The following is a 26,673-nucleotide window of genomic DNA, read 5'->3' as shown; positions in this document are numbered from 1 at the left end:
TTAAAAAAAATAAACTAAAAGCATGGTTATTTTACATTTTTGGCTATAATATTGTGTTATATTAGTCTTTTAAATCAGGTTTAGATTCTGTGGGTTTAACGCGAACCTGCATTTGAATTAATGAATAAATAAAGAAATAATACGATGGGCAATTGCCAATGTGTATATAAAATAATTGCATTTGAAGTTTGTTGCCACAACATTTACCTTCCAAGTATCAAAGAAAACTCTCCTCAGCAGAAGCCAGTAAACAAACAAGTTATTAATATCAGGTTAAACCTCAGATTTTGAGGTGATCTGTCTGTGCTTATGTTATGACAACTTGTATTATTCGCTATTATTATTTTCATTGCAGGCTCTTTAGTTTTGTGTTGGCGTCTAGTCCTTTAGTTGTTTTATTCTTGGTCCTGGAGAACCACAGCTGCATATTTTTATGTGTTATGTTATCTTTCATAATTTCATAAGGCTCTCTTCTAACGAGCTGATTATCTGAATCTGGTCAAATTGTTAAAGAAAGACATACAGATACAACATGTTCAGAATATGATTAAAAATACATTTAAATCACCAGTAAAGAGATGCTTTTCTACCAGAACCAGAAAGCAATAATCTAAAGATTATTATAAAATGATACACTGTTTAGCTCGTATTAGGAGTGTAGTTCTTATTGGTGATGTCTATGTATTATATACTGTATATTTAGCATAATTATTATCCCGTTGGGGTCATTAAGGTTATTGCTCATAACATTTAACATATTGCTCATAAAAATTTTGTTCGTTTTTACTGTCATCATAACATTTATAGCCTTTTCGTTTGGGGGGTATCATTAATACTAAACAAAATGACTATTTTGCACTTAACACATTAATCAAATCTTCACAAACGATCAGACAAACAAAACCACGCTTCACAAAAATTGGAAGTTTATGAATTTGTTTAATAGTTACATACCAGCAAATGTCATTATAAATAAAGTTGATGTACCGTAAGCGTTATAAAACATGGCTGTAAATGCTGTTATAAATATTGAAGGAAGACATCATGTAATAATTCAATCACATGGAGTTTAACGAACATGCTGTGCATGATCCATACAGTTTACTGACAATATACTTCAAAAACTGCTGTCGTGATAAAGCGAAACGACTCGTGGTAATGAGTTCTGCAAGTTAAAGCTCCGGGATCAACAAAGGGCTCTCTGTGTCGGCCAACTCAACCATGCATCACACAACTCATCCAATTACTCCTGTTTCAAAAAACGTGTTATGGCTAGATACATGTAAACATTATGTGTAACTTAATGTGAGGGTGCAAGACAAACGCTTTTCTCCTACAACAGCAACACTCATAATCAGATTGTATTAATACATGTATTCAAATCTCCCTGTGTGTAAATAAAAAGACTAGCAAAGCTACAATTACCACCATGCACAGATCTTTGCATGTCTAACAAAGAATTATGAAACATTTGTCAAATTATATAGACAAACTTATGTCTTAAATGACATTTTGTATAGAAATGTGTAGGCACTGAGAAATATGCCCCACGGGGGCAGAAATATTGTAAGACTAAGAGAGCGTGTAATGAGATGTGACCTCATTTCCACTCTCTTTATTTGCCACATAACACGTGATAAAACCATTAAATTTGAACTTAATTACAGGTTTATGCTTATTGCGCCATTTGTGTCAGTTACAGAGGTAATATAGTCATTCAGCTATTTCAACATTGATCTACAATAAACCTTTACTATAAAAGTTGAATTGCATTATTACATTATTACTCTTTCTTCATACGACAGGCTGGTTTTTTTTTTCCTGCCTGATTTTGAGATTATTTAGGCCAAGGGCGTTCAATCCTGCTCCATTTCCCTATTTCCCTATTTCCCTATCAGCAGCCATATCACCCTGTAGCCCAAGACTGGTTGCCCACTGAAGCTAAGCAGGGCTGAGCCTGGTTAGTACCTGGATGGGAGACCTTCTAAGAAGGCCAGGTTGCTGCTGGAAGAGGTGTTAGAGAGGCCAGAAGGGGGCGCTCACCCTGTGGTCTGTGTGGGTCCTAATGCCCCAGTATAGTAATGGGGAGCACCGTCCTTCGGATGAGACGTTAAACCGAGGTCCTGACTCTCTGTGGTCATTAAAAATCCCAGGATGTCTTTCGAAAGAGTAGGGGTGTAACCCCGGCATTCTGGCCAAATTTGCCCAGTGGCCTCTGTCCATCATGGCCTCCTAATCATCCCCTTATACACCAATTGGCTTCATCACTGTCTCCTCTCCACCAGTAAGCTGGTGTGTGGTGAGCGTTCTGGCGCACTATGGCAGCCGTCGCATCATCCAGGTGGATGCTGCACACTGGTGGTGGTTGAGGAGATCCCCTCCTCTATGTAAAGCGCTTTGAGTGTCCAGAAAAGCGCTATATAAATGTAATGCATTATTATTATTATTATTATTATTATTATTATTATTTAAACACACCTGAACTAGCTAAAATCAGTTGGGATTGCTAGAAACTTCCGGGCGGGTGTTTTCAGGCGTATCCAGATCTTTCGATTGAAATGGTGAACACCTACTGACTAATGATCTTTGCAATAGAAGTGAATCAATCAAAAACTAACTTAAGCTGGACAATAACTTCATTCTAGAGCTGCTGTAAAGCCAAAACAATCTCTGTTACTTTAATTTCCTATTATCAATGTAAAGCTGCTTTGAAACTAAATGAAGGTGACTTGACTTTTGGTGTAACAGAAGCAGACTAGTAAGAGCTGTGCATGTAAACATCACTCCCCTGGTCTCAAGAGGCCAACTAGCAACTGTGGTTTTTAGCATCCTTGTGAGCACGCCCGCCTCACGCCATAGACGCCACTTCGAATACCACCTGAATTGGGTCGAGTAAGACCGGTTACATTGGCGCTAAACTCTGCAGGAAGGTGAGCGTCCAGGAGCAGGATTGACCACTCTAAGGGGCTGTTTACACAAGATTGTTTTCAACTAAAAACATAAAACCTTTTATGCGTTTTGGCCGTTCGTTTACACGTTAACCGGTGCCTGAAAACGCAAACTTTTGAAAATGGGTTTCAAAGTGCAAGTTTCAGAAAACGATCTCTGTGTACAATGACAAAAACGCGAATCTCTGAAGACGATGACGTCATGCACATGCGTATTACGTGTTAAGTCTACAGTGTTTCATCGCCATCTACTGGCCTGGCAGCAGAATACAGCGCTTTCAGCCGTTTTTGCAGATCCGTATGAATGGGGATTGTTTTTGGTGTCGTCTGAATGCCGAAAACTCAAATGAAAAACGTCTCTGTTTTAAGAGAAGTTCTCTGCATATCATTGTCATGTAAACGCACCCTTAGTTTAGGCGTATGTTGCTTTAGCACCTCTGCTGTATTGTTTCTTCATTGGCCAAATGTTGAAAAAGTAACTTTTCCCATCTTCAAAAAAAGAAAAAGAAAGGTACAATGGTTCTGTAAACTCTTACCAATTCTTCAACTTTAAACATTCATTGAGGTAAAAACAGACAGTAATGGAAGAACTTCACAACTCAGTGTCTTCTATGCAACCTGGCTCCTCGATGGCCTCAAGTCGGCGCTGGCATGCGTCTATGATCTTCTTTCGGGGTCCCAACGGGATGTGAATGCTCTTGAGGTCGGCATCGGAGCACAGCAACAAGGCATCCAGGTCGATCTTTTCTCTTTTGAAGATGGGAATGAACTCGTTCATGTTCTGTGTGGCCAGGAACACTTCCAGTGGGCTTGTTTCCGGCTCGTCATCGTCATCCAGTCCAAGCTCAACTTCGTCCCAAGGCAGCTCTTGCACGTTCCTCTCTTGCAAGCTATGGGCGCTACCAATGCTATCGTCATCTAAACTGGGTGCGCGATGCATTCGACTGCGAAGGCGTACATTATCGACCCGATCGCTGCCTGCAAGACTGCCTTCATCTCTGCTACCAATGCCAAAAAGTCCACCGCTAACGTAGTTTCGCCGGAAAACCATGGTTCCTAAACCAGGGCGGTTAAAGAGCGAGTCGTGTCCCGAGTCGGTGCTAATCTCTGAGTAGTCCACATCTTGACCATGCAGGTCTGGTTCACTGATGGCACGCGAGACGGCGTCGTCATTGTCGTTGGGGAACATGTCGCGTATGTTGCGACGAGACCGATCCTTAGGGTTGACATACGTGCCCTGCTTCAGAAACATGACGTCGTTGCCTAGTTGCAGGCCGGACAATGAGCGGACACTCTTCCTGCCATCTTCGTAAATCTTGAATGTCCCGTCACCTTGCTTCTTCTTGTCAAGCTTCCTCTGGATTTTAGTTTTGCCCCTGGCTGTGGCGTGGAGAGTAGCCTAGAGCGACAAAGTTGCAAAAGTGTTCAAAATCTGCTTCAGTGACTGTGGCTTGCAACTAACATCAAATATTCATAGTCCCCCTGTAGTCAATAATCATATCCCTTAAACTCTTTTCTTTGATCACCACATCAATGACATGTCAGTATGCCTTCAAATATTTTGAATGTGACTCGACACCCTTGCCTCCTTTAGTATGGCCGGTTCTATGAATATGTAAATGAGCCCAACTTTCTGAGGAAAACGCTACACAATGGTGTCACTCTTCACAACGTCGGATACATAACGGCAGTTACTATGATTAGTCTTTTGCTTGACTATGTTATCAAACCACTAATAATGTTTGGCAAATGTTACACAAACAATGTTCCCATCTCAGAGTCAGAGTCTTTAGAAATGCTTTGGACAAAGAAAGACATAGTATCATAACATCATTAACATAAACATCATACACTCGCCATATTGCTAAATCTACCCGATTTTTCATATCAACAGAAAGACATAACCTGGCATCTCTCGAGACTCCTCTGCTAGTTAAGGATATGCAAAAGCCCGCTGGCACTTTGATGTGATTGGCTACAAGCTAGTTTGTGACGTCAGAAAAACGCCAGCGATTTTTGTATTTGGATTCATGTATTTTTTAGCAAAAAAAAAAGCCTCGGTTAGAAAGTATAATATCTACAAAATGCGTTAAAATGAAAGCTACGGCTTTTTAGACAATTCATTTTGTTTCAGCCTGCATACGTTTCAGGCTCATATTGGCTGAGATTTCAGGCTCATATTGGCTGAGATATACTGAGTGTCTGAATTACCATGTTAAATTAAGCTGGTGTTGTTGTCTAATAGCATTGCATAGTGACAGAATAGGTCAATTTTGAACAAATCACATGGTATGAAAATCCTAGAGCCAGTTTCACTGGGTTTCAGCCAATGGCACATTGGTTACAAGGTAGTTTCAGGCTCATATTGGCTGAGATTTCAGGCTCATATTGGCTGAGATATACTGAGTGTCTGAATTACCATGTTAAATTAAGCTGGCGTTGTTGTCTAATAGCATTGCATAGTGACAGAATTGGTCAATTTTGAACAAATCACATGGTATGAAAATCCTAGAGCCAGTTTCACTGGGTTTCAGCCAATGGCACATTGGTTACAAGGTAGTTTGTGACGTCAAAAACACCAGCGATTTCAAACCCTGTTTTTGGTTCACTGCAGTTTCGACGGCATTACTTGTGAATTTACAAATTATTTGTCTTCAAGCACATTAAAAACATCACATAGACATATAAACAACATTAAAAGCACGATTTTCACCACAGGGGGACTCTTTAAGTATTGAAAATCGATAGACTAGAGCGACAAAGTTGGCAAAAGGGTAAAAAGTGACTGGCTTGGAACTATCGAAGAGCGATCTGAGAGTTTCTGACCTGGGAGTATGGCACATTAGTGGCGGTGTTGAAGTGGTGTAACTTGCGACTCAAGGTGCTGCTGGCGTAGCTGGAGAAACTCATGGCGTCCGAGACTGATGCTTCGTTTGTCTCTCTCTGAAACTTGCGCTCCATACGCCGCCGGTGCTTCTGCTGCAGTTTAACACACTCCTTGATGCGCCGTTCGGCATCGCGGAAAGCCCGGTCCTTCAGTTTGCTCACCAGCTTGGGGTTGAGCGCCGTCTGCTTGGCAGCGATGGAGTCCAGATAGCGCACACTATCCATGTGGTTCTTGGTGGCGGCCATGTCCAAAGGCGTGTGGTAATCGTTGTCCAGGCACCACACATTGGCACCAAACGACACCAGGAAGGACAGGCAGTTGAGATGGCCATTGGAGGCGGCCAGGTGGAGTGGCGTGTTCCCCCATATGTCACACTTGTCTGGGTTCCCCCTGAAAGTAGAGGCGTGATAGAGATCCAGATCAGGTGTGGCATTTAACGGTGACCTTTATGAAACTAGTAATCCTGTTACTTGAGATCTACCTTCCTGCCAAGTTCAACTCCAACCCTGATCAAACACAACTGAACCAGATAATTACGATCTTCAGGAGCGCTTGACAATTACAGACTGAACTCTGCAGGTAGTTAGATCTCCAGGACCAGGATTGGGCACCAATGAGGGTTTGAAATTACCCTTTTTCAGTCACCAGCCAATTTGGCTACTTAATTTTTAAGTTAACGGCCATTCAGAACTTCTACTTGCCAAAAAAAAAAGGAAGAAGAAATGAACCAGATTAACTACATCACAGCTTATATATTATATTTTCTAAACTATAGTGACAGATAATGTGAGGCACACATTATGTAAGACACACACCTTCAACATTTCTCACATTCGCTATAGTTTCGAAAATGGTAATAAAATATGAGAAGAACTCCGTCCTTCTGTTTGACTGTAGGTTATATAATCTAAGTGATATTTAATACATAACATGGCAACATAATTCACACTTTCATGTGTTAGTGTGAAACTGGATAACACTGTCTTTGTCACTTGTGTTATACCCTAATAATAGCTGAGACCACACTGGCAATCACATGATTTTTTGATTATGTTTTCAGCACTGGCTCGTCATCCATGAAGGCTAGTAAATAATGCATCGCTCTATGAGCACATTTGGTATCCAAAATCATCAAATGTCATAAAAGGGCAAACAAATGTGTTACACAACGCAACACAACCTCATAAAGCAAATCTTAGTATGTTTTCTTATATAAGCCAGTAATCTTCTCTGCAGAGCACTGGATCTGTAACGCGATCTCCTTCCTGAATAAGAGTAACTCATAGGTGTCTCCTTACTAGGGGGAATGATAGTTGCTCAGGTGATGTCACACTAAATTCCTGCATAACCGCCGACCTGATCAACAAAGAAGCCACCGCATGCCATAAGAAACTACATATTATTCACTATTCAATCCAGAAAATAGCACACAATTATTCAAATCTGGCTTGAAATATCTACAAACACATACACAGTACAACTGTCTCAATTTTGATGTGATCACACATTTCCATTAGCATTAGGGCGGCATGGATGTAATAAGTGCTTGCTATAAATGATACACGTTGCATTATGACTTCTCATTCTCCCTCTGGGGGTGATTTATATTATCAAGCAGTCAATAAGGCTAAAATCGTATAATTTTGCATTATGACTCAATACAATAGAGGTTTATTGTGAAATTGCATAAAGAGTTCAGATGCAAAAGCCTCTAAATGCCATTTGAAATTTTCTTCTTTAATGATGATTTTTATGAAACTTGTATATTTAAGTTCAGTAATTTCACTTAAATAACAATTAATAGGTAATTATCATTGCCATTTAAGTGAAATCACTGAACTTAAATATACAAGTTTGATAAAAATCATCATTAAAAAAGAAAATTTCAAATGGCATTTAGAGGCTTTTGCATCTGAACTCTTCGCATGTTGATCAGGTTGATCCAATCGGATGCATTACATGATAATTGGATTGCTTGTAACTAAACTTGTAACTGACCTTTTATTTTGGGCAGTAAAACCCCTCCTAGACAACTTAAAAATGCTGGTTTTAGAGTTTGAGTTGTTTTATGTCTTCTTCTTGAACTGAGTTTTTGAAACTTATACTTATATTTAACAAGTATCAATGCATTATAGTGAAAACTCAAATCGTATGTATAATATATGAATTGTGGAGTGCTAATTTTCCCAATACAGCTAAACTGCATCTCTATAAACTAGCGCTGGCTGAGCCTGATTAATATTGAATGGGTGGACAGGTGAAGCCTTGCAGTGATGCATTATGGATGAGAAAAGCTGCAAGGTTTTCACAGTTAGCAAAGGGAGCTGTGCGCTGTACTGGGTCAAGCCAGAATTCGGATTATGACCCGCTAACCCTGCTTGACCTTGATTTTTTTGCATGCCAATACTTTTATTATCCTATAAAATAAGATACCCTTGCAGATCCTTATCTGAAACAGTGAGTTATGAACTGTCATTTTTACCCCACTAACACTGTCAGACTATAAGATGTATGACAGCCAGAGCTTTATAAACGTACGGGAACAGCATTATAAACGTAAGATGTATGACAGCCAGAGCATTATAAACGTACGGGAACATCTCCTAACAAATGACTGCTGTATGATTCCCGCCACCCATAAATGTCTATTTTTACGGTCATTACTATTTTTAGGGTAATTTTACTGTCCCTATTTCTTCTAATAGCATGGGTCGCACAGTGTTCTCATGTACTGTAATGCACTAATGACTTCTCGAAAACCTTTTTTTCTGAGCGTTATCGTGGGAACTCATGTTTTATGCTTTGACTTAATCACTACAGAGAAGAAACACCCAGATGAAGGGATTAATTATGTGTACATTGGCATAAGTTGGCTCTAATGCAGAAATGTGACGCTTGCTTTGCTTTATGTGGAGATCACAGTGGCTTTCAACGGTCAAAGGGTCCGATTATCCATTCAGGACTGGGAGAACTTCTGACAATTAAGAGCTTTTATAAAGGGCCACAAGCAAACCAGGTCAGCTCTAATGAAAGCTTTTGTGTGTTTCGCTTTTATCTGCCTTCTATCGGCATTGACAGAGTGGCCTTCGATCAAATCATGTAGAATGCATCCTGATAAAACAACTCAGATGACACAAAAGGGCAGTATATCCGTCTTAAAGTGCATTCAAGCTATACATTTTTAATCAGCCCATACATTAATAGGGAATCGAACCTATGACCTTGGTGTTGCTAATGGCATGCTCTCCGAGCTACAGGAACTCAAAAACATGAGAAAAAACAGTAATAAATAGGCCTACCACTACAAAACCAGATCACTAGACCTACAGGAAAAAAACGCATAAAAATACCACTACAAAAAACCAATCACTAGAACAACGGAAAAACACCAGTACAAAACCCACTAAATATCTGACTCTTAAAACTGGCATTTTGTTGATGTAATCAAATGTAGTAAGTGTTTATATGTAGACTTAGTTTATATAACCAGATGTACATTTTCTGGTAACTGGTGGTAACACTTTACAATAAGGTTAATTAGTTAACATTAACATGAACTAACCATGTACCAAGTATTTATTAATCATTTTTAAACATCAGCTAATAAAAAAATACAGATGAGTTGGTTCAGATTTTAATAAAGTATTGGTAAACGTTGAAATCAACAATGCTGTATAAGTGAAGTTCATTATTACTTATCATGCAGTTTACAAATAAACCTTATAGTAAAGTGTTTCCGGGTGATTTATAAAACGTTACAGTGAATAACCCTAACCATTTATGGTGTCATGTTGACCTCAGTAATGGCCTCTGCAAACTGAAATGTTACATAAACAACCATTGACATCAGAAGAACAGATTTAAGGAAGTAGATTGGAGATTTGAGAACTGCACACCCAATTAACTCAATAAAATCATCAAGCGTTGTGCAGAATTATCTGGTGCTGATAATATTAACGTGGCCAATAATGCCCGCGCGGCGCGCGCAAACATGCGGGTTACAGAGTTAAGTAACGTGCAAACCCAGCTCGTGCATGCGACTGTACCCTCTCGCGACGATCATCCGCAGCGCGTCGAGGTTGCCGTGGTAAGCGGCCCATAGCGTGGGTGTCATGCCATCCTCGTCCGGCGCGTTCAGGTCCTTGCGCGTCGCTTCCTTCAGCAGGTCGAGGTAGCCATCCCGAGCTGCCTTGTGGTATTTGTCATTCATGGTGATCTCGAACCTCAGCCTCCATCACTCTTCCACTCTTGCACTCCTCCACGCGCGCGTTGTGCTTCAGGAATGAACCCGTGTTGCGCGCTCGAGACGCGCGTAGTTTCCAAGGACACCTCGGACGCGCGCGCTGCTCGCGAGGGTGTGGCTTCGGATCAGTCCTCACAAAAAATGTAATCTTTTCCTATGAAAGACTTTCGGTAACACTTTATTTTGATGGTCCCTTAGTTTAGAACATTCTGTCGACTTTGCATTAACATCTCATTGGACTATTAGTAGACTCTCTGCTTAATAACTCTTTATTTTGATGATCCTCCAACAGAAGTGACTTCGGAATTACATGTCATAACCCCAACCGTACCAATACTCTAATGAGAGTTAATCTGAAGGTGAAAAGTTACTTATAGTCAACATAATGTGTTTAATACAATTAAAGTAACCCATAAAACGTAAGAAGTGCAAGTGATGCTTTAAACCATGTGATATCTGCAAAAAATGTCTAGTTTTAGTGATTTTTGGGATTCAAAATAAAACATAATCTGATACATACATAACACACACATTCATAAACAGCCTTGAGCAAAACTATTTTGTTGTTTAAGTCAAGTAACCTTTATTTATACAGCACTCTTTACACTATGGAGTGTTTCAAATCAGCTTTACAGTGATAACAGGAAAATATAATGCAAATAAGATTGTTTCCACAAGAAAAATAGCATCACAGTCCAGCAAGTTAAAAAGTCTAGGCTGGGGTTTAAGGCTGTACAATCCAGTTTGGTTCAGAAAACCCATTAACAATGAAAAGAAAATGTATTAATGCTGTAATATATGTGTCCCATAGCCTACACAAGGCCTCTTAAACAAGGCTCTTGGACTCTGAGGGCTCACTGTTGGGCCCTATGTGAAAATGAAAGCCCCAAATCCTCTTATAGAACTATCGGCACCCTTTGAGCTTATTTTTGTGTTTGAAAAGGGTTAAAATAGCTATTTATTTTTACATTATAACCGCGACTACATTTTTAAACATTGTGTAATTTTTTATTTGCCTCATTTCCATATGTTTCCCATGCAATGTTTTATTGCCTATACAGAATACATGATCCAACAAAATGGGTCTAGAGAGAGCAATAGAGTAAGTTTAGCATAGTTATTAAATTTTAACAAAAAGTAAAACGTACACTCAACAGTTGTTTGAACGACTGTAGTAAAAGATGCACTTTCAAATAAAAAAGTATTCGAATACATTTCTTGATATGTGGTATCCATTCGAATGATTGATTTTTCTCAATCAAAGTGACATCCCTAATGTGGGGTGGACGGTGGACCTCAGTTCTTCTAGATCCAGGGGCAAGAAAAGTTTTCTACATTTTAAAGTTAAATGCATTAATCTGAACTTTTAGATTTCAGAAATATAAGAGCTCAAACCTATGTTCAGCAGGCAGCCTATGAATATACTTCATTAGAAAGGATTGTATAAAAAAGAAACAAAACAAAACAAAAGTGTATTGTGATTCTCAAAACATTTGCTGACCAAACAGAATTTCAGTTTAGTAACAATGTTAATCAATTAATTTGGAGAAATATCAGGTAGGCTACCACATGTTAATTTTTGTCAAGGAAAAATCTCTCACTAATGTTGTAAATATGCTACAGGAAGTTACCAAATTAACAAATCAAATATAATGCGTTTTTTTATAATAACGTTATAAAATTTGATATGAGTAAAATTATAATATGTAATATCAATATATTTAGCACATAAATGATCCACTCATTTGCCTAGTTCATTTTTCTAGCTAGGCTGCGCTGCGGTCATTAAATGGCTTTTCTGAGGTAAATCCCCACATAGCAAAACTGGTTCGGCCCAGATCCGGCCCGCATCTGGCACTTGTGGAAAACTAATCTGGCCCACATGCAGCGTGGAATGACCGCTTCTGCTTGCCAGATCTGGGCCATAAGTAGGCCATAGCAATGCCACATGTAAGCCAAGAGCAAAGAAATACACCAGAACTGGACTGGAAATAAACCTACAACTGTCTTAGATGAAATCAAGAGAAGGAAATCAAGGCGGAGTCTGTCGAAGAGGAGGGCGTGACGACGCAGAATACCCAAGTCATTTACGAAAGCCATGTGTAATATCTTAAACTAAGGGTAATGAGCTCGCTATGCATTCTCTTGGGGAAAGAAAAAAGGTCAAGATTTGATTTTCTTAGAAGTTGCATTTGTGTTAGTGTGAATCTCTCAAAACTTAAAAAAAAAACATAAGCAGGAAAAGAAGAGAAAAGAAGACATTAAATCTGTGAAGATCTCATCAGAGGAGGATTAAACAACTCCACAAACAGCATTACCAGCTTCACTTATTACTAACCAGACTGACTTTATTTCTGTCAGACTTCTACAAACGTTTTATTGAGAATTAACAGAGGTGTAAGTGTTTCATAAGTCACCATAATAGTAGGGGTGCACGATATATCGGCCACCATATCGGTATCGGCCGATATTTGCTCATTTTTATGTTATCGTTATCGGCCCTATAATAAAATTTGGCTGATATATTAAAGCTGATAAATAATAAATTATTTCCTTCAACACTTGACACCTGAGACACTTAAGATGCGCACTGTTCAACATGATTGATTTTAATTGCTTGAAATATGATTGGAATCAAAAAGGAAAATATAGTTAAGTGCAAAATGTGCTGTCATATCGGCTACATGAAATTATAATGAGAACATTACAATGATTACTGATTTGCAATCAGGCTTTCAAAAATTATATAAAAATTGGATTTAGATTTATCGGCCGATATATCGGTTATCGGCTTTTAAACATAAAGATTTATCGGTTATCGGTATCGGCCAAAATGTTCATATCGGTGCATCCCTACATAATGGTGATTAGTGTTTCCATTAATCTATAGTGAAACACACTATGATTTTTCTTCAAAAGCAGATACGTTTAACCGTCCACGATCAAAAAGCGTGATGGCACACCCCTAGTTTAAGTTTAAGTCGCTGGCGCTCATGCTTCGTACACGCCACCAAATCGGCAAGGCTCGTCGGCAGTAATATTCAAATCTGCCGATGATGGTCAATTTAAGCTTTTATATGCCGATGTTGTCCCGATATCATCTTGCATCCCTGGTTTCAAACCTTTTTTGTGTTTAAAGTGGGTTCATGCTCTTGTTTTGATATTTTGCTATGAAAATATTGTTTTCATATCTTTCATTTGTAGCTTTATTGGCCATATATTCATATGTTTTAACATGAAATTCTGATGCACATTAAATTAGACGTCACTTTCCTCATATTAATGTTGTTTACAGTTCTACCTTTAAATGCAAGGAATTATTATTATATAACCTCCAGGCATTGACACCTGCATTAATAATTGCATATTGTTATTTATGGGGTTTACGGTGTTTATTTCACGATGTCCCATTACTGTGGCATTATCATACACCACTGATGTTTGAAGATTTATTGTTTAATTGCACATTGTGTCCTAGATGTTCATTTTTTGTCTAATAATTCGTTGTGTCTGACAGGTTGCAGGTCCTTCAGTGTTACTACAGTAAATCATTGTGTCGGCAAGCGTGTATAAGTGCAATGAAGTGGCACGCTCCTCAGAAGGCCAGCGGTTTCTACTCGTGGTAAGTGGAGGACACTGACAGTAATAACTTGTAAATGCTTGTTTAATGCATCTGCTGATTGAATAAATGTGCCAAAATATTGTTGGTTTAACTTAAAATTTAAAATTAGGTAACCTGGTTGCCTTAAAATTTTAAGTTGATTGAACTGGAAAAAGTTAATGCAAAGAAGGAGATTAATTTAATAAATAATAAGTTATCTGAACTAAATAAATTATTTAAGTTGATTTGACAAAAGAAAAAAATGTTGTGATAGCAAATCTTGAAAATATTTTTTACAGTTGCACTGTAAAAAAAGTACAATCAACTTGAATGTTTAAGTCATTTCAACTTTAATCTGACATTAATCTGACTTAAAGAAATTGAGTTGAAACTTTGAAACTTGTACTGTTTAAAAAAGTTGAAATTTGCAAACTTCTTTTGATGAGTTAAAGCAATGTAAAAACACTAAGTTAGATTAGTTAACATTAATTAATTAACTATAGTGTTTATTTACATTATTTATTAATCTTTGTTAATGTTAGTTAATAAAAGTACAGCTGTTTGTTCACACATTATTAAATAATGTTTTACAAATACCTTTGATTTTAAAAATGTATTAGTAAATGTTTAAATTAACACTAATTAAGATTAATAATTAAAGTTTTGGTCATTCATGTTAATGAACCTTATTGTAAAGTGTTACTGTAATCTCCTATTATCACAGTAAAGCTGCTCTGAAACAATATATATATATTGTTAAAAGCGCTATAAATAGGAAGGTGACTTGACTGCAAAGGCATGTTTTCATAACTTATTGTTCTTTGTTTTGTGTGTGTGTGTGTGTGTGTGTACTCTTGAAATGTTTTTGAATGTCGCATAGAATAAAAGTGCCTGTTAATTGATTAAATGTGAATATATAAATAGCAACTACACAAGCATTAATAATAAATCTGCTTTAAATATTGTTGCATGCTGTTAACAATAATAATCGTCATTAATGCATGGCGCTTATGGTGTCACAAAAGATACAATGGCACAATTAATCTCAAATTGTACGACTGCCCTCAAACAAAGATACTGGGTGAGGCTAGGCATTATCGCACGGATCCCCAAAAGCCGAGTAAATAAAGGCTTGATATTTTGAAAACAGAGATGACTGAGGTAAATGAAAGCGTAATATTTGTTGATGACTCAGAGCTGAGGGTGTCTGATCAGAACTTCACGTTTCCTCCGTCACCATACACACCGAGAGAGTGGAGGTGGCACAGGTAGCTCTTGTTAAACACTGTTATCACAATAGCTGAGGGCCATTGGCTGGCCGTGCTCCAGTGCAAGCAAAGGTGAAATCCTTCTGGATTCCCAATACTGTCAGGTCAGATTTGAGGATGCAGGTCTCCTTCCGATGAGGGACCGACGTAGGACTAGACGTAAGCGGAAGAGAGGGGAGGAGATTGGTTAGATGCGGGTTCAAGTATATATATATACAGTACAGCCTGAGGAAGCTAGACTTCTCCAAATCCAGAAGACTCTTTGCAACTCGGACTCAATTGCAACTTTACTTGTGTTTTTTTGTGGACAGCTCTTCTAACTCAATCAACATGACGACCAAGGAAGAACTTGAAGCCATCGAGAACCAGATATCCACCATCCAGGTTAGTACCAATGATTGTGATTTTTTTACGGTAAAATACTGTAAAAATTAATTTAAATGAAAAAAATTGCGGTATAAAAACTGTAAAGTGGTTAACAGAAAGCTTCTGCTCTAGATACGGTGAATAACTGTACATTTACAATTTTACGGTAAACTATCGTTAAATTTACAGTTTTTGGAAGTGAAAAGGCAAAAGTCATTGTACAATTTACAGTAAAAAAACGTAAATTGACATTCTCACAATTCCCTGCGCGACACTTCATATTTTGATGTATTTTTGTTGAAATAATTCGTCGTTTTTTTTTCGAATCAGTTACGTCATTAGGGTTTTATGTTACATTAAATGTTGTTAAATTAATGTTTATTCCATGATGGCGTGTGTGATTTGATTGATTACGTGATCTCCGCTGTGATTGGTTGTCGTCAGTGTATCACAATGGTACAAAACAGATATTAGAACTTCAATAGATCGATAAATTAACATTATATCAGATAATGAAATACGTTTATTTACTGTAAATTCAAGTTAAGTCTGTAAAACCGAAGGTTTTTTTTACAGTAAATTTCTGGCAGTCGTTTTTTTTTTTTTTTTACCGTAAATTTAACTGATTTTTCTTTTCTTGACAGTGTTCCCATGGAGACACGGCCGGCCCGGTTCTTGCCCATGGCAGGTTAAAAACAGTAGAGAAGGGGCGAAACTGGGGATGGCTTCTTTCGGGGTTCATCTCCCTAAATATCCTACTCCTGGGAATCGCCATAGTGAGCGGGAGTGTCTTCAACAAGGTCCAGATCTCTTCTTCTCATCTTCTGATTTTCCTCATCTTACTCGTCATCCTCACCACCATTTGGATGGTTTACTACAAAGTCCACACTTCTCGGGTGCATCGAGCAGTGCTGTATAAAGACAGTCATGCTGGTCCGGTTTGGCTGAGAGGTAAGACTTCATTCGTACGATCAAATCCGGTTCTGACAAGCAACGTTGAATGGAATCAAAGATTTCAGAAAGAACTTTTGCGTTGTTATTTCGAAATTTGTATAAATGTTACTGGTAGTCACTGTATGAAGAGTTTTTAGAATTGAATATGTCACAGTTTACTTTATTTTGCTGAACTATAGTGTCCTGCACACAAATATAAAAAAAAAATGATATCTGGTGTCTGAATAATGATTGGTTGGGTTGTATAATCTAAGCTTATATTGTGCTTGTGTCTTCATCAGCTGGACTGGTTCTGTTTGGCGTCTGCAGTGTAACCATGGACATTTTCAAGATCATGTATTACGTGGGTCGAATGCACTGCGATTCCCCGGTGAAAGTCGTGTTTCCTGCTGCGCAAGCTCTGTTTGTCATCGTCCAGGTGTGAAAACCCTTTCCTGCTCTTTTAGGTTATTCGTTCTTGTGTTTATAGATTTTTTAAATAATACTTTCTTCGATATTCCAGACATACGTCCTCTGGGTTCACGCTAAAGACTGCGTACAGATACAGCAAAACATCACACGGTGAGTCCTTGCACTGGAAAAATAAATAACTTGAAGGATTTACTTGATAAAAAACACATTTATAAACATTTTTTTTCTGTACAACCTGTTATTATCAAGTAAAACAGACTTACTATTGAACTTAGCATTCATTTTGTAATTAAGTTAATATTACTTAATTATATTTCATTTCACATATAGAATTAAGTAGCATCTACTTAACTAAGTTTAACAAATTTAACTCGAACAATACAACACTGAATTAAACTATACTTTTAAAGTGTATGTTTTACTTAGAAACATCTAAGGTAACAATAATACAATAGATATTGTATAACTTCCATATACATAATAGAAGACGTGACATGGCACTTCTAGATTTGGTACACAATGACGATCGTTTTTAAGTGTCAACCTTATTAATTATTCATGCCCCAGTACATGATGGGAACCCCAGTATTACAAAAAGTTGAGTTGTTTTTACTTAATTTTATATCAATGATAGTTATTGAGTACTTATATAGATTACTCAATTAGATTCGATGTAGTTTTCATTCTTGCCTGAACTAAGTTTTTCATGTAGGTTTTTTCCCCCGTAACATTTAATTCGCCACAGAATCATTTTTATCAGTGTGGTTCAAGATAAAGCTTGGGTTTGTTTACAGGTTTAGTCATTTTATTAATAGGAAATGACAAATGATCACAACCTTTCAGATCCGTGAAGGAAACGATCTGTTTGTAACCCACACTTCAAGTCCAGTGACTGTTGAGTTGTGTGAAGCAATGAGCACACATTTTTTTTGAGTTAGCTCAAGGAAATGTTTGGTTTTGATAGGAAACCTATACCCTTGTATGCTTCTTTGGAACAGGGACACTAGTGTTACTGTATAGTAATATTTACCCTCGCTTCCTTGTTGTAGATTTGGCCTGATGTTGACCCTGTCTACGAACCTCATGGTGTGGATGACGGCTGTGACTGAAGAGTCGCTCCATCAAACAGTGGCTCCAAAGGACCCTTCGTCCAACGGTTCCTCAAACAACGGCCACAGCTACAACGTCACCACAGAAGGTGCTTGACATCCGCAAATGCACACCTGCATACTTATGTGGGATAAGTAGAAAGAGCATCGAAAGTACTCTGAAAAAAAAAAAAAGACTGCCAGAAATTTACCGTAAAAAAATTACGGTATAGCGACATTTTAGGTTTTACAGACTAAACTTAAATTGATAGTAAACAAAAAAAACAAAAACCATATTTCATTGTCTGATGAAGTTAATTTACTGATCTATTGTAGTACTAATATTTGTTTTGTACCATTGTACACTGACAACAGTGGAGATGTGAGTCACATTATCAATCAAAGCTAATCACAAGCTGCTTTTCCACACGCTGAGAAAGTTAATACTAATATATAGAAGAGACAGCGTCATTCACACAAACACTAAACACCATCATGGAGTAAACATTAATTCAACTAAATTAAACATAAAATGTAATGTCCATAACTGATAAGAAAAAACTATGAAGAAATGGTTATTTCAACGAAAATACATCAAAATGTGAAGTGGAAAAAAACAATAATAATAAAAAATGTGCAGAAAATCGCGCAGGGAATTGTGCGAATGTCAATTTACGTTTTTTTTTTCACTGTCAATTATATAAGGACTTTTTCCTTTTCATTTCCAAAAACTGTAAATTTAGCGATATTTTACCGTACAATTGTACATGTACTGTTAGATTTATCACTGTTATTAACCGTATATTTAAAATGTGAAGTGTCGCGCAGGGAATTGTGTAAATGTCAATTTACGTTTTTTTTTACTGTCAATTATATGAGGACTTTTTCCTTTTCACTTCCAAAACCTGTAAATTTAACGATATTTTACGGTAAAATTATACATGTACTGTTAGATCTATCACTGTTATTAACCGTATATATTTAAAATGTGAAGTTTCGCGCAAGGAATTGTGCGAATGTCAGTTTACGTTTTTTTTTCTGTCAATTATATAAGGACTTTTTCCTTTTCACTTCCAAAAACTGTAAATTTAACGATATTTTACTGTACAATTGTACATGTACTGCTAGATCTATCACTGTTACTAACCGTATATATTTAAAATGTGAAGTGTCGCGCAGGGAATTGTGCGAATGTCAGTTTACGTTTTTTTTTTTACTGTCAATTATAAGGACTTTTTCCTTTTCACTTCCAAAAACTGTAAATTTAACGATATTTTACCGTACAATTGTACATGTACTGTTAGATCTATCACTGTTATTAACCGTATATTTCAAATGTGAAGTGTCGCGCAGGGAATTGTGCGAATGTTAATTTACGTTTTTTCTCTGTAAATCATACAATGACTTGTTCTTTTTCACTTACAAAAACTATATTTTACTGTAAAATGTACGGTTAGATCCATCACAGTTATTCATCGTATATAGTATATATATTGTATAGAAACCAATAAATAGTTTTTCACCGCAGCATTACCGTTAAAATCACCGTTAAAACTTTTTTTACCGTTAAAATCGTGTTTTACCGTTAAAATCACAATAATTTCAGTTTGTCATTGGTTTCCACTGAGGCTTCAAAGCAAATTTTCAATCAAACCTCATTCATTGCCCAAACAGCATAGTGTCGGCCCGGATCCGGCCCACATCCGGTATACACATGAAATCCACATGGCTCAGATGCGGCCCGGACTGTCTGATTGAAATGCTTAATTTGGCTATAGGGCATCTTTTTGACGTTTCTCTGTCTTCTTGCTTTTTCAGACCGCGCTGAAGTCAGCGAATGCAAGTGTTTCCATGACATGTGTGATGTTTTCGAGAAGACCTTTTACTACCTGTACCCCTTCAACATCGAGTACAGCCTCTTCGCCTCCGCCTTGGCCTACGTCATGTGGAAGAACGTGGGCCGCAACATGGATGAACACCACAGTCACAAGCTGCGCTTCAGCCCATGGGACGTCCTAGTCGGGCCAGTGGCGGGTCTGATCATCCTAGTGGCGGGTCTGGCGACATTCGTGGTTTACGAGGTGGACGTGGTGGAAGGAGACCCGAAAAAGACGGAGGGAGCGCTAATAATGCATTATATAATGAACATCGTCGCCATCATTCTCATGTCCATCACGTGTCTGATCGGTTGTGTGGTTTTCCGCATGGATAAGAGGGAGCAAGTGTCAGGGAAGAACCCAACGAGGAGTCTGGATGTCGGGCTTCTCGTGGGAGCGTCTTTAGGACAGTTCCTCATCTGTTACTTCATTATCGTCGCGGTTCTGGCGTCAGGGGTCATGGGGAGCACGAACAGACTCAACCTGGTCAGCGCTATCCTGACCGTGATCCAGTTGTGTCTCCAGAACGCCTTCATCATCAAGGGCCTCCACCGGGAGCCGTTCGTCGAGACGGAGACCAGCACCGTCTTCGCAAACGTCATGGCCGTGAGAGAGAGAGACCCGGAGAGGAGGAGCAGCTCGATCGTCCCGGCTCACACGCTACCCATCCCGCTGGGGATCCTCCAGGGTCGCCTCACCTGGAAGAGGAGGATGATTAAGGAGATCTGCGCATTCCTGTTGCTCTGCAACATCATTGTGAGTATCTGACCCTTGATACTTTTTAGTGAGTTGCACACCGATTTTCGCACGTTAAAAAATAAATACGACCTCAATCGCTTCTGAAACTTCCAACCGTCATAAAATTTTTTTGGATGGGGTTCAATTATCTGCGTTTTTCGAATCCGTAGCAAGCGTTTTGAGAGACGTTTTGACAATTCAGAGCCACTGAATGATGAATATGGAAAAAAAGTCCTATTACACGATTATTTTTTTGTTACACAAAGCTTAAAATTAGGCCGTTTACAGCTGGTATTGAGATGCGTTTTGGTCAATCGGGTCACAAGTGGACGACGCTTGTCAACCACTTCCAGAGGGACATTCGACTGGTTTACATTCGTAGTGTAAACACTGATGTGATCTAATGTGTTCAAAAGATCGTCTTCTCTCCGTCTACTGACGTCAAGCGTTAGCATCATGAGAAGAGCTCTAGACAGATGGGGTTAAACTTTGACAGATGAAGACCCAAGTTTGTTTTGAAGATGAAAACATACCAAACACAATGTTCTCTCACCATTCCTGATTTCTAACACACACTCCCAGCGTTCGGCTGGTCTCGAGTCTCTCAGAGCAGAAACTAAAGCTGATGCTCTCCGTGTGTTTCTCCGTCGTCTCTGGACAAGCAATCGGACAAGCTTATTGTGTCCATTAGATCAAAGATCTGAAGAAACCCACACATTTACCCGTCACAGACCCTCAACTCGAAGAAATCAGGACAGAAGTGTTTGAAAGTGGACGAAAGAGACGAATTAAAACACCAGGTGTGAACGGGAATGTTTCCCTCGCCCACTTGTGATCCGATCCACCAAAACGCATCTTAACACCAGGTGTAGGAGAAATCACCTCGATCATTTTAACGATGGTTCCATTCTCTATTTTGTCTTATTTGCCTTAATTTTGACAAGCCTGCATTAAAATTCAGTTTTGTTTGTTTCAGAATGCGTTTGTGTCTTTAAAACACCAGTTTTATATTGGAATTCTGAACGCTTGCATTTGTGTTTTGTAGCTCTGGATCATGCCCGCCTTCGGAGCCCGGCCTCAGTTCGACAACACCGTCGGGTCGGATGTGTACGAGTTTCAGACGTGGGCGGTTGCGGTGAACATCGGGATGCCGTTCGGGATCTTCTACCGGCTGCACTCAGTGGCCAGTCTGTTCGAGGTGTGCCTCACCTCATAAACCCACTGACCACTCATGAACTGAACGCGCTTATGCACATTGTAATATATATATATTTTTAATAGTATATTTTTGTTTGGCTGAAAGTGACATTTTGTACTACATTGTTATTGGTGTGTGTGTACGTGTGTGGAGATGTAGACCATGTTGAACTGAAACCTTTTAATATGTGAATAAATATTTTCTGAAATATGGCCCCTGTTACAGATGTTGGCAATGCAGTGAAATCCTCAGGAAGTAGATCTTGCCCTCTCATTCCCAGTTTCTGTTTATTCTGGTCACTATGTGTCCAGATTAAAGTGAGCACACATTTTGCTGTACTCAACCTGTTTTACTTATGCTCTTCTTCATTGTGAATAAATGAAGCCTGAACACAAAAACGTGACACAGTGAGAAGTGTGTTTTTTTGTACTCTATATTCTCTCAATATATATTGGGACAAATTTTGCACAAATACACAAACATTAAAACACAAGTACAAATGCAAAGTCTTGATCTGAACCACAAACTCTCTTATAAATACTGCAACAAATCTGTTTACAGTTATCGGCACTTTAAACAATAAGATGAACATATGCAGAAATGCACACACCACAAGCTAATCTTTCTATTTGATTGTTTGTCATATTTATCATATATGTAGCCAGTAACTTCAAACATCAAGCGATATTTACACGATCTCATTAGCAAAACTGATATGCAGACAAAAATAGAGATATTGATATACCATCAAACAGCTGCGATATAATACTTTTTTTTTGTACATTTTCATGATAGATATGAATACTTGTGGAGTCATCTAAACCAGCTTTTGATTTTCCTCCAGTTATTTGTCATTCCTGTCTAGACTAGTATAGTGAAAATTTGGAGTAATGTATATGTTCCAACATGTAACAAAAAAGGAGGATTCAGCAATATCGCCCTCTTGTGGTGATATTAATACAATCCAAAGGTCAATGCTTGATAACTTCTAAAAGCTTCCTAGAAATTATTCACAAGTTTTTTTTACGATGCTACAAATAGCATTCCTTCTGATAATAAGCACTTGTTTCCTATAAAAACCACAGTAAGAGAGAGTTTCACATGTCTGGGCTGCTGCTGCACACAGTATGCTTGTATTACGGGAACGTATGGTTATATATAGACGCGTTATCATCTGAACCGCAGCCAGAGCTGGCGGGTGGACTGGCACCTTCAGTGGAGTCTCGCAGGCGAGAGCGAGTCGCCTCTTCTCTGGGGAACGGGTTAAAGCAGAAGGATAAGGCCGGACGAGGTCTGCGGGCTCTCTGTGTGACGGGTCATCTCTACATCCTCTGGATCTCAAAGAGACGCACGTCGGTGTCGTACCAGATCGGAGGATCCACATTCCTGCAGTGAGAGGAGAAACCACATCAAACTCACCGTTGTGTTACAGTTACTCGGCTGAGAACAACTGATTCAACGTGCCACAGTCACACACACACATATTTCGGACCTGTTCTTACAGAAAGAAACAGACCCTCTAATAATAATACTACAAAAAAAAAAATAATAATAATAATAAAAAAATTAACAAATATAAAATATATATATATATATATATATATTAAAAATAAATAAAAATAAAATAAAATATATTTTTAAATACATTTTAAATAAAATAAAATGAAATAATTAATAATAAATAAATAATACATATTATGCAATGTACTATGTAATCTGACCTGCCCAAACCAAAACTGAATGGACCCTCTAATAAATGAAATAAAAAAAAATAAAAAAAATCGTTTTAAATAAAATAAAAATAAACTGAATTTAAAAATAAATTTTATTTAATTAAAAATATATTAATTAATTAATCAAAAATTAATCAATAAAATTTAAATGAAATGAAATTAAAAATTAATTAAAAATTAAATGTAATAATAATAATTAATAATAAATAAATAATACATATATTATGCAATGTATTATGTATTACGCAATCTGCCCAAACCAAAACTGAATGGACCCTCTAATAAAATAAAATAAAATAAAATAAAATAAAATAAAAATGTAAAAAAATATATATATATAGTTTAAAATAAAATAAAAATAAAATGAATTTAAAAATAAATTTTATTTAATTAAAAATAAAAAATTAAATACAATTTAAATATATTTTAAAATAAAATTTAAATTAAATGAAATTAAAAATTAAATGTAATAAAAAGAATTAATAATAAATAAATAATACATATATTATGCAATGTATTATGTAATCTTACCTGCCCAAACCAAAACTGTGTCAAAAACAATTGTATGCTAAGAGTCATGCAAGAACTCTTTTCAAATATACAATATTTAATAACAAAATATTCTGTTTGAAATAATGTAGAGTGGGATTTGATTTGATCTGTCGGGACTGTATTGGACATGTGAAAAAAAGGACATTCATTCTATTGTGTTGTTTAATATTATTCTGTTATGCGTTATGAAACCATCTTCAAGTCAGAGGAACTGGATGCATATTTGAATCCTGATCTGAATTCTGACTTATGAATCATAATCATACACTGTTCGTTCATTGGCCAGAGGAGAACTGAGTGACTTTTCTCTATGATCTTGCCCCTGTCGCCTCTGGCTTGCTAAATATTCATCAGTATTATTGATCTGCCTGCACTGACGATGACATCACGGTTTCTCCAGAACTGCTTTATAGATGAAATGAACTCATTTAATAATTGATGATCTTCACAGTGGAACTGAATCAACACTGAGTGACGTCAGCAGAACAATGCCACTGTTGTCTTTCAGAGCTGCTGTACAGCCAAGATGAACTCTGTTTGCACCATTGAATCATTTTCCTGTCGTCACTGTAAAGGCCTGTTCACACCGGGACGAATTTCGAGCGCGATATTCGCTGACGTTTAACGCCTCGCGACTAAACAAAGGGTGCCAATGTGAGTGTGCACACCGACGCGGAAAACACCACGCGTAAAAGCGTCATTTTTTTAAAAATGCCTCGGGTTCGTTTTTTTTTTAGTTTGACGCACCGCGTCAAAAACTATCCGACCAATGAGATTGGCGCTTTTGCTCACGTGTTTGGAGTAGACACAACTTGGGGGCGCTCAAACACAAAACGGTCTTGCCGAGCACACATATGCAACAGCGAAGAAGATATACGCCAAGTAGCGTAGACGTCGACACAGCCAGGAAGAAATAAAATGAGTAAGATGTTGCGGAGCTGCGGTTATCACTCCGCCCAAGTAGCAGTGCTTCGCCTTCTGAGAATATAGTTCCCAATATTTATACGGTTAAAAGATGGCTTTGTCTCATATGACCATGTTATTTGTACACTATGTGACTGTACAAAACACAACATGTAAATAGGAATATGTTTGCGTTATTTTGTCACTTATTTGGGATCAGTATGCAACTGCAACCATTTACTTCCAGTCTTTGTGCTAAGCTAGGCTAGCGGTGGGTGCGTTAGACAGAGTTACAGCACGCACGGAAATGAAAAAGGTATGTATGGACTTATCTAACTCTGGGGGATACGTCCCAAAATGTCGGAGTGTTCCTTTAAAGCGGAATGCAAAGAGAAAATAATCGTGAGGAAAAGGAGTAGATATTCTTGTCGCGTTAAAATACCAAGTGTTACGTTATTCTCATGGCGTCTGAAAAGGAAACATGAAGGGAAACTGACAGCTCGTTCAGTCGAACTCACGGATCAGAGTTATTTGTAGGGCAACTTATGATTTGAAACAAGCGTGCCGCACAAGCCCTGAAAAGTGAAACCAGATCGCCCCCCGGTGGCCGGTCCCAGTATAGGCCATAAACCCCGCCTCCCCGTGTTATTCAACGGCACGGAGACGAACTAATCAATCAAATTACATTTCAAATATCGTTTTTCCAAAGATGGTTTCTGTCACGTTTATACAAATAAAATAAGTTTGTTTTAGTTAGTTATTTGATGCCGTGGTGTGACATCATGATTGACAGGTCCTCAGAGCGAAGTAGTCACTGAAGCACCAAGAGATTTTTTTTCGGGATCTTTTTTCTATAATTAATTAAAAACAAAGTGCCGGAGCGTGTGCTTGCGATTGATTCTGCGAGAGTGAGGGCGGGGCCTTGATTTTGCGGTTTTACTTCCTGTTCAAGACTACACATGTCTGGTCCCGAGATCGCTTCTGCGCAGACTCAAGTCCCAAGATGTCAGCGCCATATCAGGACACTGGCGGCTTCACTTCTGAGCAATGGAAGAGAGCGAAGGGGCGTCGTCCATGTTTTTTACAGTCGATGATTTGAAATGATTGTCGTGTCAGGCTTTTTGAGCTAAAGTTCCCCCCACCCATGACTGAAAGCACAGCAAGCTCATCAGGAATAAGGTGGATCGTATGATTTCATGCCCAGAAAGCCAAAGACACACTGTGATGTAACACTTACCGCAAGTAAATGACTCCCCACATGTACGTGCGAAACCACATGGCGGTTCCCGCATTGGCCTGGTATTTCCGGATGAGAATGGGATGGGGAACGGGAAGCAGACCCACCAGAGTGCCATGCTGGAGAAACTTCAGGATCTCCGATTCATCCGTCAGACCCCTGATGAGAGAGACACGTCGTCACACTTGCACATCACACCACATGCCACTACCAACGGCTACTCTCCTCTTACTTGTCAATGCAGATTTTCTCCACCTGTGGCACCAGTACTTGCAGCAAGCGCATGATGGTTTGCAGTGGGAGCTTACTCTTCCAGGACAGGACCTGTGATTTGAGTGCAAATTAAAAAGTCTTGATGAAACTAAAGCATTTTCTTCCATATTGTGATTTGTGTTATGCAACAGGTTACTGTTCCCCTGTTTCTGATTGGATGTCGAGGGTTTAGGGGCGGGGACTAAAGCAGACATAAGTTTTGTTTAATCAATGATATTTTGATAATAAATTAGATTTTTTTTATTGTGATGTCTCATCAAAACATGCATAATATGTTATGTTATATAATAAAAAAATGAAAAAATTAAAAATAAAACTGACAGTAATTCCTGCAGTCAACACTGACGTCAATTCCTTTTTTTTTTTTATTAGAATACAGATTACAAACATACAATC

The 26,673-nt window shown here is 38.1% G+C and overlaps 3 protein-coding genes across 3 annotated transcripts in view; 1 reads left to right on the top strand and 2 right to left on the bottom strand.

Annotated features, from left to right (window-relative positions):
* Positions 1–1,342: 1,342 nt before the first annotated feature.
* Positions 1,343–10,181, bottom strand: ush1ga (Usher syndrome 1Ga (autosomal recessive)). The gene is made up of 3 exons (XM_039655564.2): positions 9,882–10,181; positions 5,775–6,225; positions 1,343–4,347 (listed from the first exon to the last, which is right to left on the bottom strand). Exons 1-3 carry the CDS (start codon positions 10,043–10,045, stop codon positions 3,541–3,543), a joined length of 1,422 nt encoding a protein of 473 aa, XP_039511498.1. The 5' UTR covers positions 10,046–10,181; the 3' UTR covers positions 1,343–3,540.
* Positions 10,182–13,460: 3,279 nt separating this feature from the next.
* otop2 (otopetrin 2) lies at positions 13,461–21,982 on the top strand. Its single transcript, XM_039655549.2, has 8 exons — positions 13,461–13,700; positions 15,259–15,331; positions 15,958–16,264; positions 16,549–16,685; positions 16,770–16,828; positions 17,728–17,876; positions 19,585–20,399; positions 21,427–21,982. The coding sequence occupies exons 1-8, from the start codon at positions 13,657–13,659 to the stop codon at positions 21,595–21,597; spliced, it is 1,755 nt and encodes a 584-aa protein (XP_039511483.2). The 5' UTR covers positions 13,461–13,656; the 3' UTR covers positions 21,598–21,982.
* Positions 21,702–26,673, bottom strand: part of hid1a (HID1 domain containing a) — a 31,887-nt gene continuing 26,915 nt past the window's right edge. Inside the window, exons 17-19 of the mRNA XM_039655538.2 lie at positions 26,237–26,328; positions 26,005–26,163; positions 21,702–22,965 (exon numbers count right to left, since the gene is read on the bottom strand). Of these exons, the coding sequence (XP_039511472.1) occupies positions 22,902–22,965; positions 26,005–26,163; positions 26,237–26,328 (315 nt within the window). The 3' untranslated portion in view covers positions 21,702–22,901. The remainder of the gene's footprint in view (positions 22,966–26,004; positions 26,164–26,236; positions 26,329–26,673) is intronic.

Source organism: Pimephales promelas, chromosome 3, assembly GCF_988280905.1.
Source record: "Pimephales promelas chromosome 3, fPimPro1.hap1.1, whole genome shotgun sequence".
Classification (NCBI taxonomy): Eukaryota; Metazoa; Chordata; class Actinopteri; order Cypriniformes; family Leuciscidae; genus Pimephales; species Pimephales promelas.
Note: the sequence above shows the minus strand (reverse complement) of the source record. Positions and strands in the feature narration are given on the sequence as shown.